The sequence below is a fragment of the Symphalangus syndactylus genome, chromosome 18 (assembly GCF_028878055.3).
Source record: "Symphalangus syndactylus isolate Jambi chromosome 18, NHGRI_mSymSyn1-v2.1_pri, whole genome shotgun sequence".
Taxonomy (NCBI): domain Eukaryota; kingdom Metazoa; phylum Chordata; class Mammalia; order Primates; family Hylobatidae; genus Symphalangus; species Symphalangus syndactylus.
This window is the reverse complement of record NC_072440.2, coordinates 64449683-64465000: the sequence shown is the minus strand read 5'-3', so window position 1 is coordinate 64465000 and position 15318 is coordinate 64449683. Positions and strand designations below refer to the sequence as shown.

The 15318-nt window shown below is 52.5% G+C and overlaps 2 protein-coding genes across 2 annotated transcripts in view; one reads left to right on the top strand and one right to left on the bottom strand.

Annotated features, from left to right (window-relative positions):
* The window catches only part of LOC129467515 (putative POM121-like protein 1), a 6456-nt gene extending 5107 nt beyond the window's left edge, over positions 1-1349 (bottom strand). Inside the window, 1 exon segment of the mRNA XM_063622371.1 lies at positions 1269-1349. Coding sequence (XP_063478441.1) covers positions 1269-1349 — 81 coding nt within the window.
* Positions 1350-2630: 1281 nt separating this feature from the next.
* On the top strand, positions 2631-7128 carry LOC134733548 (breakpoint cluster region protein-like). The gene is made up of 4 exons (XM_063623465.1): positions 2631-4214; positions 5370-5638; positions 6114-6276; positions 6996-7128. The coding sequence occupies exons 1-4, from the start codon at positions 4140-4142 to the stop codon at positions 7083-7085; spliced, it is 597 nt and encodes a 198-aa protein (XP_063479535.1). The 5' UTR covers positions 2631-4139; the 3' UTR covers positions 7086-7128.
* Positions 7129-15318: the final 8190 nt, after the last annotated feature.

Genomic DNA, 15318 nt, shown 5'->3' with positions numbered 1-15318 from the left:
CAAATTTAGTCAGACGTGGTGGCACGCGCCTGTAGTACCAGCTACTCGGGCGGCTGAGACAGCACAATGACTTGAACCCGGGGTCGGGGCAGGGATTGTGATGCGCCGAGATCGCGTCACTGCCCTCTGGTCTGGGCAACAGAGCCAGACTCTGTCTTTTTTTTTTTTTTTTGAGACGGAGTCTCAAAATAATAAACCTTTTTCTCTCTGTCTCGCTCTCTGTCTCTCTTTTTTTTTTCAAGACGGAGGTTTGCACTGTAACCCAGGCTGGAGTGCAGTTGCGAGATCTCAAGTCACCGCAAGCTCCGCCTACCGGGTTCAAGCCATTCTCCTGCCTCAGCCTCGGGAGTAGCTGGGACTACAGGCGCCGGCCATCACGCCCGGCTAATTTTTTGTAGTTTTAGTAGAGACGGGGTTTCGCTATGTTGGCCAGGGTGGTCTCCCAACTCCTGACCTCGTGATCCGCCCGCCTCCACCTCCCAAAGTGCCACCGTGCCCGGCCTTTATTTTTAAGAAAGAGTCTCGGCCTGGCGCGGTGGCTCACGCCTTTAATCCCAGCACTTTGGTAGGCTGAGGCGGGCTGATCACGAGGTCAGGAGATCGAGACCATCCTGGCTAACACTGTGAAACCCCGTCTCTACTAAAAATACAAAAAATTAACCGGGCGTGGTGGCGTGCGCCTGTAGTCCCAGCTACTCCAGAGGCTGAGGCAGGAGAATGGCGTGAACCCGGTAGGCGGAGCTTGCGGTGAGCCGAGATGGCGCCACTGCACTCTAGGCTGGGAGAGAGAGGGAGACTCCGTCTCAAGAAAAAAAAAAAAAAAAGACAGATCATTTCTTTGTTGCCCAGGCTGGAGTGCAGTGGCGTGATCTCGGCGCATCACAATCCCTTCCCCGCCCCCAGGTTCAAATGATTCTCCTGCCTCAGCCGCCGGAGTAGCTGGTACTACAGGCGCGTGCCACCATGTCTGGCTAAATATGTATTTTTACTAGAGACGGGGTTTCATTATGTTGGCCAGGCTGGTCTCCAACTCCGGATCTCGTGATCTGTCCGTCCTGACCTTCCAAAGTGCTAGGATCATAGGCATAAGCCACCACGCCGGGCCTCTTTTTTTTCTTTTTCTTTTTTTTTATTTTGAGACGGAGTTTTGCTCTTGTTGCCCAGGCTGGAGTGCAATAGTGCGATCTCAGCTCCCTGCAATCTCCACCTCAGCAGGAGAGCAGGAATCTTCAGTGATCCACGGGCAGATCTGCAGCCATTGTGGGCACCTGTTCTTCCCGCGACCTTTGTGCCGGCGTCTCTCCCTCCAATACCTCTTGCATGCCCCCCCCAGGTCTGCCGGCCGCCATTGCCAGCAGGTATCTTGCACGGGTACCTTGCAGCGCTAATTAACCCGTTAAGGTTGCTCTGTCACTCGCGCCATTCTGTGCACGCGCACCCCCTCCCTCAGGTTTAAAAGATGCGCTGCCCGGCAACCTTGCCGCGCTAATCTGTTAAGGTCGCTCTGTCACTCGCGCGGGTTCTTTGCATGCTCAGCCACTCCCTCAGGTTTAAAAGGCGCGTTGCCCGGCAACAGAAGAAACTGTTGGCTCAGTCTTTGGCCGAGTTGGCAGCTCGACGAGGACGCTCAGAGCCCAGCTCTCGAGAGTTCAAGCATCCGACGGTTCCCCACTGCTCCCAGGAGCCGTTACCTGGGCACTCTGTGCCCCTCATTCCTGTCCGGGCCCAGGCCGAGGACCTGCCAGTAGGGCTCAGTTGCCTGGAGCCCGTTCAGCCCATCCCCTAGTTCACTTTGCTTGTGGGATCTCCCCGTTGCTCCTGCCCCTGGACTGAGTGGCAGGCCATCCTACAAGCACCTGGACACTTGGCATCAGTGGTGTCAAGATAACACTAAGAAGGTTTTCCGTGATCCTGCAAGCCCTGTGTTCCTTCCTGGTGATACTGCCTTTAATTTCATGGCACAGGTACCACAGCAAGCCAGTGCTGTGTGCTCCGAGTTCCAGCGCATCCTCCAGCTCAGCCACTGCCCTGAGCACAAGGACTCTCTGTGGGGCCCAGGAGCAGGAAGTCACCCCTTTGGGGCCCACAACACCCAGCTGTCCCCAGACTCGTGTCCAGGGAAGATCATGTCGAGGGCCCTGAAGGAGAGTGGGGCAGGGATGCCTGAGCAGGACAAGGACCCCAGAGTCCCAAGAGAATCCTGATGATCAGAGAAGGGTCCCCGAGGTCACCGGGGATGCACGGTCTGCATTTAGGCCCCTGCGGGATAATGAAGGCCACTCTCCCTTTGTGCCCAGGCCCGGGCCTCTGCAGAGAGACCTCCATGCCCAGAGGTCAGAAGTCAGATCCAACCAGACATCCCAGCCCTCCTGCACCAGCTCATGCACCAAACGCAATGCCATCTCGAGCTCCTACAGCTCCACGGGAGGCTTCCCGTGGCTAAAGCAGAGGATGGGGTCAGCCTCATCCCACTGCCAGCTGACCGTCAGGTCCTCATGTTTGCTGTCTATAAAATCATCTGGGCCAGGTGCTTTTCTTTGGTTTTGTCTTTTTGTGAGATTTTTGAGGGGATGGGATACAGATTTTAAAATAAACATTCAATTCCTTTAATGGTTCTAGATCTAGACAAAGTTTTCTGTTTCTCCCTACTTCGTTTTTATGCAGTTATATTTTTCTTTTGAGACAGAATTTCTCTGTTGCAGTCACGTGATCTTGGCTCACTGCAACCTCTGCCTCCCAGGTTCAAGTGATTCTCCCACCTCAGCCTCCCGAGTAGCTGGGGTTACAAGCATGTGCCACCATGCCCAGCTAATTTTTATATTTTTAGTAGAGTTGGGGTTTTACTATGTTGGCCAGGCTGCTCTCGAACTCCTGAGGTTGAGTGATCCGCCAACCTCGGCCTCCCAAAGTGCTGGGATTACAAGCATTAGACACCCCACTTGGCCTGAAGTTATATTTTTCTATAAAACTGCCTGTTTTGATATTTTAAAAAATCACTGGCATAACGTGGTTTATGTAATGTCCTTATGATTTTTGTCTTAATATTATTTATTTATTTATTTATTTTATATATTTATTTAGAGATTGAGTCTTGCTCTATTGCCCAGGCTGGAGTGCAGTGGCCTGATCTTGGCTCACTGCAACCTCTGCCTCTCAGGTTCAAGCAATTCTCGTGCCTCAGCTTCCTGAGTAGCTGGGATTATAGGCACCCACCACCACACGAAGCTATTTTTGTGTGTGGTTTGTTGTTGTTGTTGTTGTTGTTGTTGTTTCTTTTTGTGAGACAAAGTTTCGCTGTTGTTGCCCAGGCTGGAGTACAATGGCACAACCTCAGCTCAGCACAACCTCCATCTCCCAGGTTCAAGCGGTTCTCCTGCCTCAGCCTCCTGGGTGGCTGGGATTACAGGCATGCGCCACTACGCCAGGCTAATCTTGTATTTTTAGTAGAGATGGGTTTCTCCATGTTGGTCACGCTGGTCTCGACCTCCTGAACTCAGGTGATCTGCCCGCCTCAGCCTCCCAAAGTGCTGGGATTACAAGGGTGAGCCACAGCGCCTGGCCATTTTCGTATTTTTAGTAGAGATGGAGTTTCACCATGTTGGCCACGCTGGTCTCAAACTCCTGACCTCAAGTGATCTGCCAGTCTCGGCCTCCCAAAGTGCTAGGATTACAGGCGAGAGCCACCGCACCCGGCCTAGCCACCACGCCTGGCCCACTTATTTCTAAATAGACAATACATTTGTATATTTCAAAATTCAGAAAGCACCATCTCAACCCCGTCCCTATTCCTGTAGCTTCTCAGATGCAACCAAATAGATTCAGTTTCTTGGTATCTTTCTAGAGGTAGTTTATGAACATAAGCAAATATCCAAATAAACAAATATGTTCTTTTGCTTTTTTTATACAAACGTTACTTTATTGTACCTATTGATCTGTTCCTTTCTCTTTCTTTCTTTTTATTATTTTATTTTATTTTTTGAGAATAAAAAGGTCTTGCTCTGTGGCCTAAGCTGGAGTATAGTTGTGCAATCTGGGCTCACTGCAGCCTTCACCTCCCAGGCTCAAGCGATCCTCCCACCTCAGCCTCCCGAATAGCTGGGACTACAGGGATATGCTACGAAGCCCGGCTAACTTTTTGTATGTGTTGTAAAGGCAGAGTTTCACCGTGTTGCCCAGGCTGGTCTCAAACTCTTGGACTCCTGCGATCTGCACAGGTAGGCCTCCCAAAGTGCTAGGATTACAAGCATGAGCCACCACGCCCAGCCTCCACCTCTTACAGTGGACCTGATATTATAATGCCCACTTCCTATGATGAAAAGGAACTGAATGAGTATGGAATCTCTAGGACCACGCTGGCATATAATGGGCCCTTGGGGTTTAGTTTAGTAGCAAATTAAAAGGTTCCCATTCCTCAAAACCTTCTATAGACATCTTTCAGGAAACTGCCATGGATAAATATCTGCAAATCAAAGCAAAACTTTAGGGACAAACTACATCAGTCTTCACCGGTGAATTTTGCATCTATGATGCAAATGACACCCCCTCTAAGGTGTTACCCTTCTGCAGTGCACTACCTGTGCAACTGTCCTCAGCAAAGAGGACTTGGCCTCGTGGGAGATGTCTCCTCCATGTGCACTGCTGCCCTTGGAGGCTGTGAAAAGTGAGGTGTGGGAACCTGAGCTGTGCCCTCTCTGCCATGGTCAGCATTTTAACCCAACCTCAGAAAGCAGGGGACCAAAACCGAGCCTGTCCTGGAAGACCTTGCCCATCCCCAGAGGGCTCCCCGTCCGTATTTCTCAAGGAGGCCACGTGGGTGAAATGGTCAGCACTGCCGTGCTGTGGGGTCCTAAAGTCTGCTGTCCTCCTTCCTGCGGACCAGGGCTGAACGCTGGTGCCCAGGCGCTCTTGCCATGGGTCCTGGTGCAGCCAAGCATGGTTTCAAACATGACCTGACCCTTAGTCAACCTGGAGGCTGATGTCTAGAGTGGGCGCTGGCGTCTGCAGCACCTGGAGCCTCTGCATCACCCTTAGGGCAGGTCTGCCTCCCAGGCCCATGCACAGAGGAGCTGGTCTCCCAGCCTGCAGGTGCCCCTGTGGTGTCCAGGACGACGAGGGGGTCTCTCCATACTTGGTGGGGCTGGGGCCCTCCTACTTCCCACCTCCTTGTGTCCCTCACTCCCCTGTTTCATTCCATGCCGAACCTCCGCTGCCTCGGGCTCCCCTGGGGAGGGGGTGGTGGCAGGAGTTGCCCAAGGGCAGCTCTGCCCATGAGCAGCTGCTCTAGTGGCTCCTCCTGCTGCTGTTTGCCGGGTGCTGCTGACCCCTGCGAGGTAGAGAAAAGGCGTTCAGGTGGTTCACACCCCACACAGGTGCCCCTCGCAGGGTCATTACTGGTGGCCAGCGCTGTGTGTGTGACGATGATGACAAGCCTAAACTGCACAAGGACTCATGTCCCGGGCGCTCCATGTGACCACCTCCGGAGAGGTCTCTGGCTCGTTGTGACCCCAAGGAGTAACCCACTGCCTCCTGCAGCTCTTCCAGACCCAGTTGCAAAGAAGAGCTGCATGCTCAACCTGCTGCTGTCCCTGCCAGAGGCCAACCTGCTCCCCTTCCTTTTCCTTCTGGACCACCTGAAAAGGTAGCCCAGCTCTCCCGTAGCTGCCTGGGGCTCCAGGTCCCCAGGCCGCGGGGTGCCCCTCTGCTCCCACCAGACCCCCAGCACCAAGGACATTTTCCCCTGACCCCTGTCTGCAGTAACTCACTGCTTCTAAGGACTAGCACCACTGCCACCCCTGCCCCTGCCTCTCCTCTTTGCCACCCTCCTCCCTCTGCACTGTGGCCTTAACAAAGAGCTCAGAGCTTTGGACACGGCCAGCAGTGCACTTGGACCCCTCTCTTCCCTCCCAACCACATCATGAAAACCTCCCCACCAGCCCAGAGCTGGCCCCTTGTCCTGGGCCACTGAGACCCAGAAGTACCAGGGCTGAAGTCAGCTTGCAGCACAGCCAGGGTCGAGGTCACTCCCTCCCTGAGGACTCCAGCACGGCACAGCCCCTCTGCCTCTCTCCTGGTGGTGGCATTGTAATGACACCCTCTGCTTTGGTCCTCTACAGGGTGGCAGAGGAGGAGGCAGTCAATAAGATGTCCCTGCACAACCTCGCCACGGTCTTTGGCCCCACGCTGCTCCAGCCTTCCGAGAAGGAGAGCAAGCTCCCTGCCAATCCAAGCCAGCCTATCACCATGACCGACAGCAGGTCCTTGGAGATCATGTCCCAGGTATGGGAAGACAGTCTCCAGCCCATGCCACCCCAGCCTGACAGAGGTGGCCTCTGCCTGCCCCACCCCTAGTCCTGCCCATCTTCCTACTTGCATCGTATGTGGTGGTGGCTGAGATTCAGAGAGAGGGACTTGCCTAGGTTTGCATGGATGGGAGTGATAGGGGATGGCCAGGCCACCTCCTGGTCCTGCTGGTGCACCTTGCTGGGGGCTTAAAACCACCCCAAGTGTTCGGGTATGGTGGCTCATGCCTGTAATCCCAGCACTTTGTGAGACCGAGGCAGGAAAACCGAACCCAGGTGTTTGAGACCAGTCTGGGCAATGTAGCAAACCCTGTCTCTAGAAAAAATACAAAGAAAAATTAGCCAGGCATTGTGGCACACACCTGTAATCCTAGGTATCTGGGAGGCTGACACAGGAGGATTGCTTGAGCCCAGGAGTTAGAGGCTGCAGTGACCTACGATGGAGCTGCTGTACTCCAGCCGGGGGACAGAGAAAGGCCCTGTGCGTCTCTAAAATAAATAACCACCCCCCACCCAACAAGTCATGCCTTGTCAGGACCCCACCCCACCCCCGTCTCACTGTCAGGGGTTCATGACACCAGCAGGGGTTTCTAGCATCTAAGGTGGACTTGGTGACTTGGGTCCCAAAGACCTCCCCACCAGCAGCTGTGAGCTCCCCTCTGAGCCACTCTCCTCTTCCCCACTCTGCGAGGGCAGGTCGAGGTGCTGCTGTACTTCCTGTGGCTGGAGGCCATCCCTGCCCTGGACAGCAAGAGACAGAGCATCCTGTTCTCCACCGATGTCTAAAGGTCCCAGTCCATCTCCTGGAGGCTGACAGACAGCCTGGAAACCTCTGGCTTATCAAGCCATCTGTAGAGTGGGAATCAAGATTTTCTGAGGCATCCTTGGGCCACCCCCAAGTGTCAGGCCATCTGCCAAGAGACAGCGGCCCAAAGCGGAAGGACAGGTGGCCTGGGCAGGTCCCGCCCAGGTCTGAGAGCCCCAGGCTGGCCTCAGACTGTGGGTTTTTTATGTGGCCACCCGAGGGCGCCCCCAAGCCAGTTCATCTCAGAGTCCAGGCCTGGCCCTGGGAGACAGGGTGAAAGGAGTGGTTTTTATGAACTTAACTTATAGAGTCTAAAAGATTTCTACCGAATCACTTGTCGAGATGTGCCCTCTCTGGGGAGGAGGGAACGTGACCGGATTCCCTCACTATTGTATCTGGAATAAACGCTGCTGCTTCATCCTGTGGGGCCAAGGCCTGTGTGGGTGGGGCCTCTTCCATTCCCTGACTTAGAAACCACACTCCACTTAGAACAGGGTTGGAGAGGCTTAGTCAGCACTGGGGAGCGTTTGGACTCCATTCTTGCCTTTCTTCTTTTTCTTTCCAGAAGGATTTTTGTGCAGAAATGGGTCTTTTGTTGCCGTGTTTGTCCTCCTTGGAAGGCAGCTCAGAAGGCCCATGAAATGTCGGGCGACAGGACCCCCAGGGAGAGAATCCCAGGCTACGCACTTTAGGGTTCCTTCTCCAGGGAGAGCGACCTCGTCCCCCGATCCTGACCGCCCTTCCGGCCCAGGCTCTCGTGTTTGGCTTCCACAGGCCGGGAATTCTCTGGCTTCTCTGCCCACACACTCCCTGCCCCAAGTGTCCCTGCCCCTGCCCCAGCACAGCTGACTCCATTTCTGTCCTCTCAGCTCAGTGGACTGGCTCAACTTTTGTAAAAGCCTCCACTTGGTGGTAGCAGCTTGCTGATGACTTGTTTTAAAACTTTCATCCTAAATAACCTTTTGATACTTGAATATTTTTACGTTTTATACGTAGTTTCTAATTTTTTTCCCAACAGATCCAGATACCTAATAAGATGCTGGAATGTAATCCCTGGACAATCCGTGTTCTGGCAGCATTTGGTCTTCCCATAAGTGCCTGGCTTCGCTGTTCTCAGGAGTGGGTTCTGAAGTCTCTGGAGAACAGGATATGTGGAGGGTTAGGAAGGGGCCAGGCCTAGAGACAGGAGACTCCCTCCCAGAGCAGGTGGAGGCACAGGACCATTTGCTACCCCATCTGCCGGCACCTGCGGGGGAGCCCAGGCATTCTTTGTAAACCCTCCTGACCACCTGGCTAAAGAAAACAGAAGCATGGAGGCCGCCAAGTATTTTCAAGAAATAACCCCAAGAAGGTTGCATCACTGTTTTAGAGAGAGGGGCTTGGGGCAGGCAGAGGAGAGAAGGGAGAGCAAACTGAGAGCCAAGTTTCCAGACGGTCCTGTAGGAGGAGAGGATGCAGCTGCCCAGAGGGAAGCAGGATCACATTTAAGGAAGTGTGTGGGGTCCCTGGATGACACCAGCACCCAGTGCGGCTCTGTCTGGCGACCGCTCCCAAGGTGGGAGGAGTGGGTGCCCCGTGTGTCAGTGGGCAGCTCCTGCTGAGCCGGCAGCTCGCTGGGGAGCCTGACAGCGGGGCCATGCGCCTGACACTCCTCTCTGCTTGTGGACCTGGCGAGGCAGGGAGCAGAAAACAGAGCCACTTGAAGGCTTTCTGTCTGCCTCTGTGTGCAGTGTGGATTTAGTTGTGCTTTTTTCTTGCTGGGAGAGCACAGCCACCATTTACAAGCAGTGTCACCCTCGTGGGTGGCGAGGACAGAACAGGAGCCTCTGCTGTCTGTACCTATCTGGGCCCGGTGGGCTCCCGTGTCCTGGCTTCCATCTCTGTCTCAGCGACCATCCAGCCCTGTGCAGGAACACATGTTGCTTAGAAAAGCCAAATCCAGCCCTTGTCTCGGTCTCCTCTGGTCTCATGATGTGCATCTGTTACCTTGAAACTGGAAACCAGTCTATCGATGTCTGTGCCAATTTTTGTTCCCTCCCCAACCTCCTTCCCCATACGACTTTTTATTCGTGTAGGATGTGTGCTGTCTAATGATGGGATGACCACACTTTTCCATGTTCTGAAAGTGCTCCTCTCCCGCAGGGCCCCAGGGCTGATGGTTGCTTTGGGTCTACAGCTACGTCTTACCCGCCTCCTGGCTCGAAAGCCTGTGTGGTGGCAAAGGGACCCTCCTGCCTCAGCCTGCCAAGTAGCTTGGACTATAGCTGTGTGCCATTGCACCTTATTTTATTATTATTTTGTAGACATGGGGTCTGGCTATGTTGTCCAGGCTATTCTCAAAATTCCCAGCCTCAAGTAATCCTCCCACCTCGGCCTCTCAAAGGTTGGGATTACAGGTGTGAGGCAAGGCACCCAGCTCAGCCACAGAGCCCTGTTGTATCTCTCTGACTAGGAGCAAGAGCTGACTGCCCCCTCATCCCCATTCCAGAGTATTGATTGGGGCTGTTTTCAGCCGAGGCCGGGCCACTGGCATGGCCCAGGGAGCGGGACCATTCACTGCTGCCCCAAAGCTGAGATCATTCCACCTCGACAAGACTCCCTCATCCAATCCCTTTACTTGACAGCTGGGGAAACCAATGCTCACAGAGCACCCCCAGCTCACTCGGGGTCTCAGAGCTGATCCATGAGCAGAGGCTGAGATCCTGGGATCTTGTCCCCCAGCCGCCCCGCAAGCTTGCTCCCTTTCTGCTGGAAGAGATGGGGCCGGACCTCGACCGGCAGCCCTGGCCTGGACATGACTGTGCTCGTGCAGGTATTCAGGCCCAGATGCCCCGGCATCATATTTTTTTCTTTTTTTGAGATGGTGTCTCACTCTATCGCCCAAGCTGGAGTGCAGTGGCATGAAATCGGCTCACTGCAACCTCTGCCTCCTGGTTAAAGTGATTCTTCTGCCTCAGCCTTCCAAGTAGCTGGGACTACAGGCTTGTACCACCACGCCTGACTAATTTTTGTATTTTTACTAGAGACGAGGTTTCCCCATGTTGGCCAGGCTCGTGTCGAACTCCTGACCTCAGGTGATCCACCTGCCTTGGCCTCCCAAAGTGCTAGGATTACAGGTGTGAGCCACTGCATCATTTAAATGTAGTGAGAGGCCGGGCGCGGTGGCTCATGCCTGTAATCGCAGTACTTTGAGAGGACGAGGCTGTCAGATCGCCTAAGGTCAGGAGTTCGAGACCAGCCCGGCCAAAGTGGTGAAACTGTGTCTCTATAAAAAAATAGAAAAAAATTATCCCTGCGTGGTGGTGCATACCTGTAGTCCCAGTTACTCAGGAGGCTGAGACATGAGAATCGCTTAAACCTCGGAGGCGGAGGCTGCAGTGAGCTGAGATGGCGCCACTGCACTCCAGCCTGGGTGACAGAGCAAGACCTTGTCTCTAAATAATTAAATAAATAAATATGGCCGAGCACGGTGCCTTAGGCCTGTAATCCCAACACTTTGGGAGGCTGAGGGAGGTGGTTCATGAGGTCAGGAGTCCAAGACCAGCCTGGCCAAGACGGTGAAACACTGTCTCTACTAAAAATACAAAAATTAGCCAGCTGTGGTGGCAGGCACCTGTAATCCCAGCTACTCAGGACACTGAGGCAGGAGAATCGCTTGAACCCGGAAGGCAGAGGTTGCAGTGAGCCGAGACTGCAGCGCTGCACTCTAGCCTGGGTGATGGAGCAAGACTCCATCTCAAATAAATAAATTAATAAATACAGAGCAAGATTCCATCGCAAATAAATAAATAAATGTACACCTGTAATCCTAGCACTTTGGGAGGCTAAGACAGGTCGATCACCTGAGGTCAGGAGTTTGAGACCAGCCTGACCGATATGGCATAACCCCATCTCTACTAAAAATACAAAAATTAGCTGAGCGTTTTGACGTGTGCCTGTCGTCCCAGATACTTGGGAGGCTGAGACAGGAGAATTGCTTGAACCCAGGAGGTGGAGGTTGCAGTGAGCCGAGATCTCGCCACTGCACTTCAGCCTGGGCGACAGAGTGATGAGACTCTGTCTAAAAAGGAATAAATAAAATACAAAATAAAAAAAAAAATGTAGTAAGATTGTAGAGTCGTGCCACGGAAGCGTGCTGGTCCTATCCATGTAGTGAAGGCTGATTTCATACACAAATATCACAAGAATTTTTTTTTCTTTTTCTTTTTTTTTTTTTTTTTTGAGACAGAGTCTCGCTCTGTCACCCAGGCTGGAGTGCAGTGGCGCGATCTTGGCTCACTGCGAGCTCTGCCTCCCAGGTTTATGCCATTCTCCTGCCTCAGCCTCTCGAGTAGCTGGGACTACAGGTGCCCGCCACCACGCCCAGATAATTTTTTTTGTATTTTTAGTGGAGACGGGGTTTCACCGCATTAGCCAGTTTAGTCTCGATCTCCTGACCTCGTGATCCGTCTGCCTCGGCCTCCCAAAGTGCTGGGATTACAGGCGTGAGCCACTGCGCCCAGCCACAAGAACTTTTATACCCACCCTTGAAAGAAAGATCGCCTTCGAAAGAAGCAGTCCTTGGACTGATGCATCGGCTGTCCCAAACAGCTCTGGAAAGACAAACAGAAAACAGAAAACGACACTCTAAGCCCTTGAGGCCAAAATGCCCTTCCCCAGAGCAGCTGCCAGAAGACAGGGCACAGGATCGGGTTGGAGGTCACTTCTGGGTGAAGGAGAGAATGGTCAGACCCAGGGCAGGGGTGTCGGAGTCTAGTCGGCCTCACCGGAACAGAAGAGAGCTGCTTCATGATGGTCAGCTGACAGGCAGAGCCTTGCATAACCCAAGTTCTCACGGTACAGAGAGGCCAGCCAGTGCGGGGACAAAGGCATGCACTGAAATGGTTTCCTGGAAGACAGGGCCCAGTTGCATCTCTCAAATGGGACCAGATTGGAAAGGAGACCAGCTGCTTTGGGTAAATGAGGTCACTTCTGGATGAGCTCCCAAACTAGATGGTGCCGAGGGCCCTGGACCTGGCAGCTGGGCTGGACATGGCACGGCCCTGTACTCCAGGAAACGGCATCTCAGTGCTTGTCTGGCCAGTTCTCCAAAAGAACCATCCACGGGCCATTTTTCCATTCCCCTCCTGTGCACAGACTGGGCCGAGCCTGACCAGACACTTTCCCTTAGGGTTCTCAGTCACTGCCAAAACTTGAGCCTGGCAGTGAAGATATATGTTAAAATGTGACTCTGGGCCAGGCAATGGCTCATGCTTGTCAACCCAGTGCTTTGGGAAGGCTGAGCTGGGAGGGTCAATTGAGGTCAACAGTTCAAGGCCAACCTGAGGAACATAGATCTCTACAAAAAAATAAAAATTAGCCAGCTGTGGTGACATGCACTGGTAGTCTCAGCTACTCAGAAGGCTGAAGTGGCTTGAGCCCAGGAGTTCAAAGCTGCAGCTATGATGGTGCCATTGTATTCCAACATGAAAGACAGAGTGAGACCATGTCTTGAAAAAAGTAACAAACAAACTAGGTATAGAAGAAACATACCTGAAAATGGTTGGGCTGTGTGCAGTGGCTCACGCGTGTAATCCCAGCACTTTGGGAGGCTGAGGTGCGTGGATCACCTGAGGTCAAGAGTTCAAGACCAGCCTGGCCAACATGGTGAAACCCCATCTCTACTAAAAGTACGAAAATTAGCCAGGTGTGGTGGCATGAGCCAGGTATCCCAGCTACTTGGGAGGCTGAGGCAGGAGAATTGCTTGAACCCAGGAGGCAGAGGGAGCAGTGAGCCAAGATCACACCATTGCGCTCCACCCTGGGCGGCAAGAGTGAGACTCTGTCTCAAAAAACAAAAACAAACAAACAAACAAACAAAACAACGTACGTGAAAATAATAAAAGCTGATACGACAAAGCCATAGCTAACCTACTATAGAATGGGGAAAAGTTGAAAGCATTTCCTCTGTAAACAGGAACAAGACGAGGATGCCCGTTCTCACCACTCCTATTCGACATCACACAATCGGGCAAGAGAAAACAATAAAAGGCATCCACACTGGAAAAGAGGACATCGAATTCTTCTTGTCTGATGAAGATGTGATCTTGGATCTAGAAACGTGTAAAGGCTCCACCAGAAAACCCCTAGACTTGATAAATAAATTAATACAGTCATTTGCAGAATACAGAATCAACAACAACAACAAGAAAATCAGCAGCATTTCTATACACCAATAATGGTCTGGTTGGGAAAGAAATTAAGAAGGCAATCCCATTTACAATAGCAGCAACATGGAAAAATGTATGCCACAGAAGAGATTTTACCAAGGAGGTGAAAGATTTCTACAAGGAAAACTACAAAACACTGATGAAAATGTTTAAGAGGACAGAAAGAAATGGACAATCATTTCATGCTCATGGAAGGAATTCATAGCATTAAAATGACCACACTGCCCGAAGCAGTCTAGAGATTCAATACAACCCCTACCAAAATACCAATGTCATCACTCACAAAATTGGAAAGTCCTACAATTCATAAAAAAGAACCAAAAAAGAGCTCAAAGACCCCAAAGTCATGCTCAGCAAAAACAACAAAACTAGAGGCATCCCATTTCACTGCAAATTAGAACTACAAAATTTTTGACGAGTGCATAGTAACCAAAATAGTATAATCCTAGCATAAAACTAGACACTTAGATCAATGGGACAGATGAGAGAACCCAGAAAGACAGACACATGTTCACAGCCAATTGATCTTTGACAGAGCCGACAGAAACACACACTGGGGAAAGGACACTCTCTTCAATGAATGGTACTAGGAGGGCTGGATGGCCACATGCAGAAGAATGAAACTGGACCCTTATCTCTCAGCATATAGAAAAATCACTTCGAGATAGATTCAAGACTTAAATGTGAATGTTAAGATACGAAACTACAAAAATATTGGAAGGAAACCTAGAGAAAATAAGATACGAAACTACAAAAATATTGGAAGGAAATCTAGAGAAAACTCTTCTGGATCTCACTCTAGGGAAGGAATTTATGACGGGCTCAAAAGCCCGACATGGAGAAGGATGAGCTGGAGGATGGCCCATTGGACCTGTGTCCAGCAGAACTCCTGATGGCGCATGAGGGAGCCTTAGAGGCCAGGTTCCTCCTTGCTGTGCCCACGCGGGAAGTGGGGTTGCTAGGGTCAGAAGCCGGCCCAGACTTGCACGTGAAGCCTGCCTTGTTTTTGGTGACACTGGATCCCCGACTTGCAATTGCGGGCGTCAGCTTAAATGGTCCCCCAGGGATGTGATGGAAAGTAAAGACAAAAGCCTGCCTGCCTGCCTGCCTTCCTTCCTTCCTTCCTTCCTTCCTTCCTTCCTTCCTTCCTTCCTTCCTCCCTCCCTCTCTCTCTCTCTCTCTTTCTTTCTTTCCTTTTTTGAGACGGTCTCCCTCTGTTGCCCTGGCTGGAGTGTAGTGGCATGATCTCAGCTCACTGCAACCTCCCTGCCTGGGGCTCCCGTGATTCTCCTGCCTCGGCCTGCCGAATACCTGGGATTGCAGGCACACACCACCACACCTGGCTGGTTTTTGTATTTTTGGTGGAGACGGGGTTTCGCCCTGTTGGCCAGGCTGGTCTCCAACTCCTGACCTCGAGTGATCTGCCCGCCTCGGCCTCCCGAAGTGCTGGGATTACACACAGAGTCTCGCTCACTCAATGCTCAATGTTGCCCAGGCTGGAGTGCAGTGGCGTGATCTCGGCTCGCTACAATCTCCACCTCCCAGCCGCCTGCCTTGGCCTCCCAAAGTGCTAAGATTACAGCCTCTGCCCGACCGCCGCCCCGTCTAGGAAGTGAGGAGCGTCTCTGCCTGGCCACCCATCGTTGGGATGTGAGGAGCGCCTCTGCCCGGCCGCCCTGTCTGGGAAGTGAGGAGCGCCTCTGCCCGGCTGCCCATCGTCTGGGATTTGAGGAGAGCCTCTGCCCAGCAACCCCATCTGGGATGTGAGGAGCGCCTCTGCCCGGCCGCCCCATCTGGGAAGTGAGGAGTGCCTCTGCCTGGCCGCTGTGCAACCTTCCAAGTGTGAAGTGACAGCCTTTCTGCAGGTGTACCCAACAGCTCTGTAGAGACAGCGACCATCGAGAACGAGCCATGATGACAATGGCGGTTTTGTCGAAAAGAAAAGGGGGAAATGTGGGGAAAAGAGAGATCAGATTGTTACTGTGTCTGTGTAGAAAGAAGTAGA

Coding starts and splice junctions, on each gene's coding strand:
- LOC134733548 (XM_063623465.1), top strand. CDS start 4,140: ATGTGTTGTAAAGGCAGAGTTTCACCGTGTTGCCCAGGCTGGTCTCAA. Junction 4,215..5,369: donor GACTCCTGCGATCTGCACAG/GTAGGCCTCCCA, acceptor CACCCCACACAG/GTGCCCCTCGCAGGGTCATT. Junction 5,639..6,113: donor CTTCTGGACCACCTGAAAAG/GTAGCCCAGCTC, acceptor GGTCCTCTACAG/GGTGGCAGAGGAGGAGGCAG.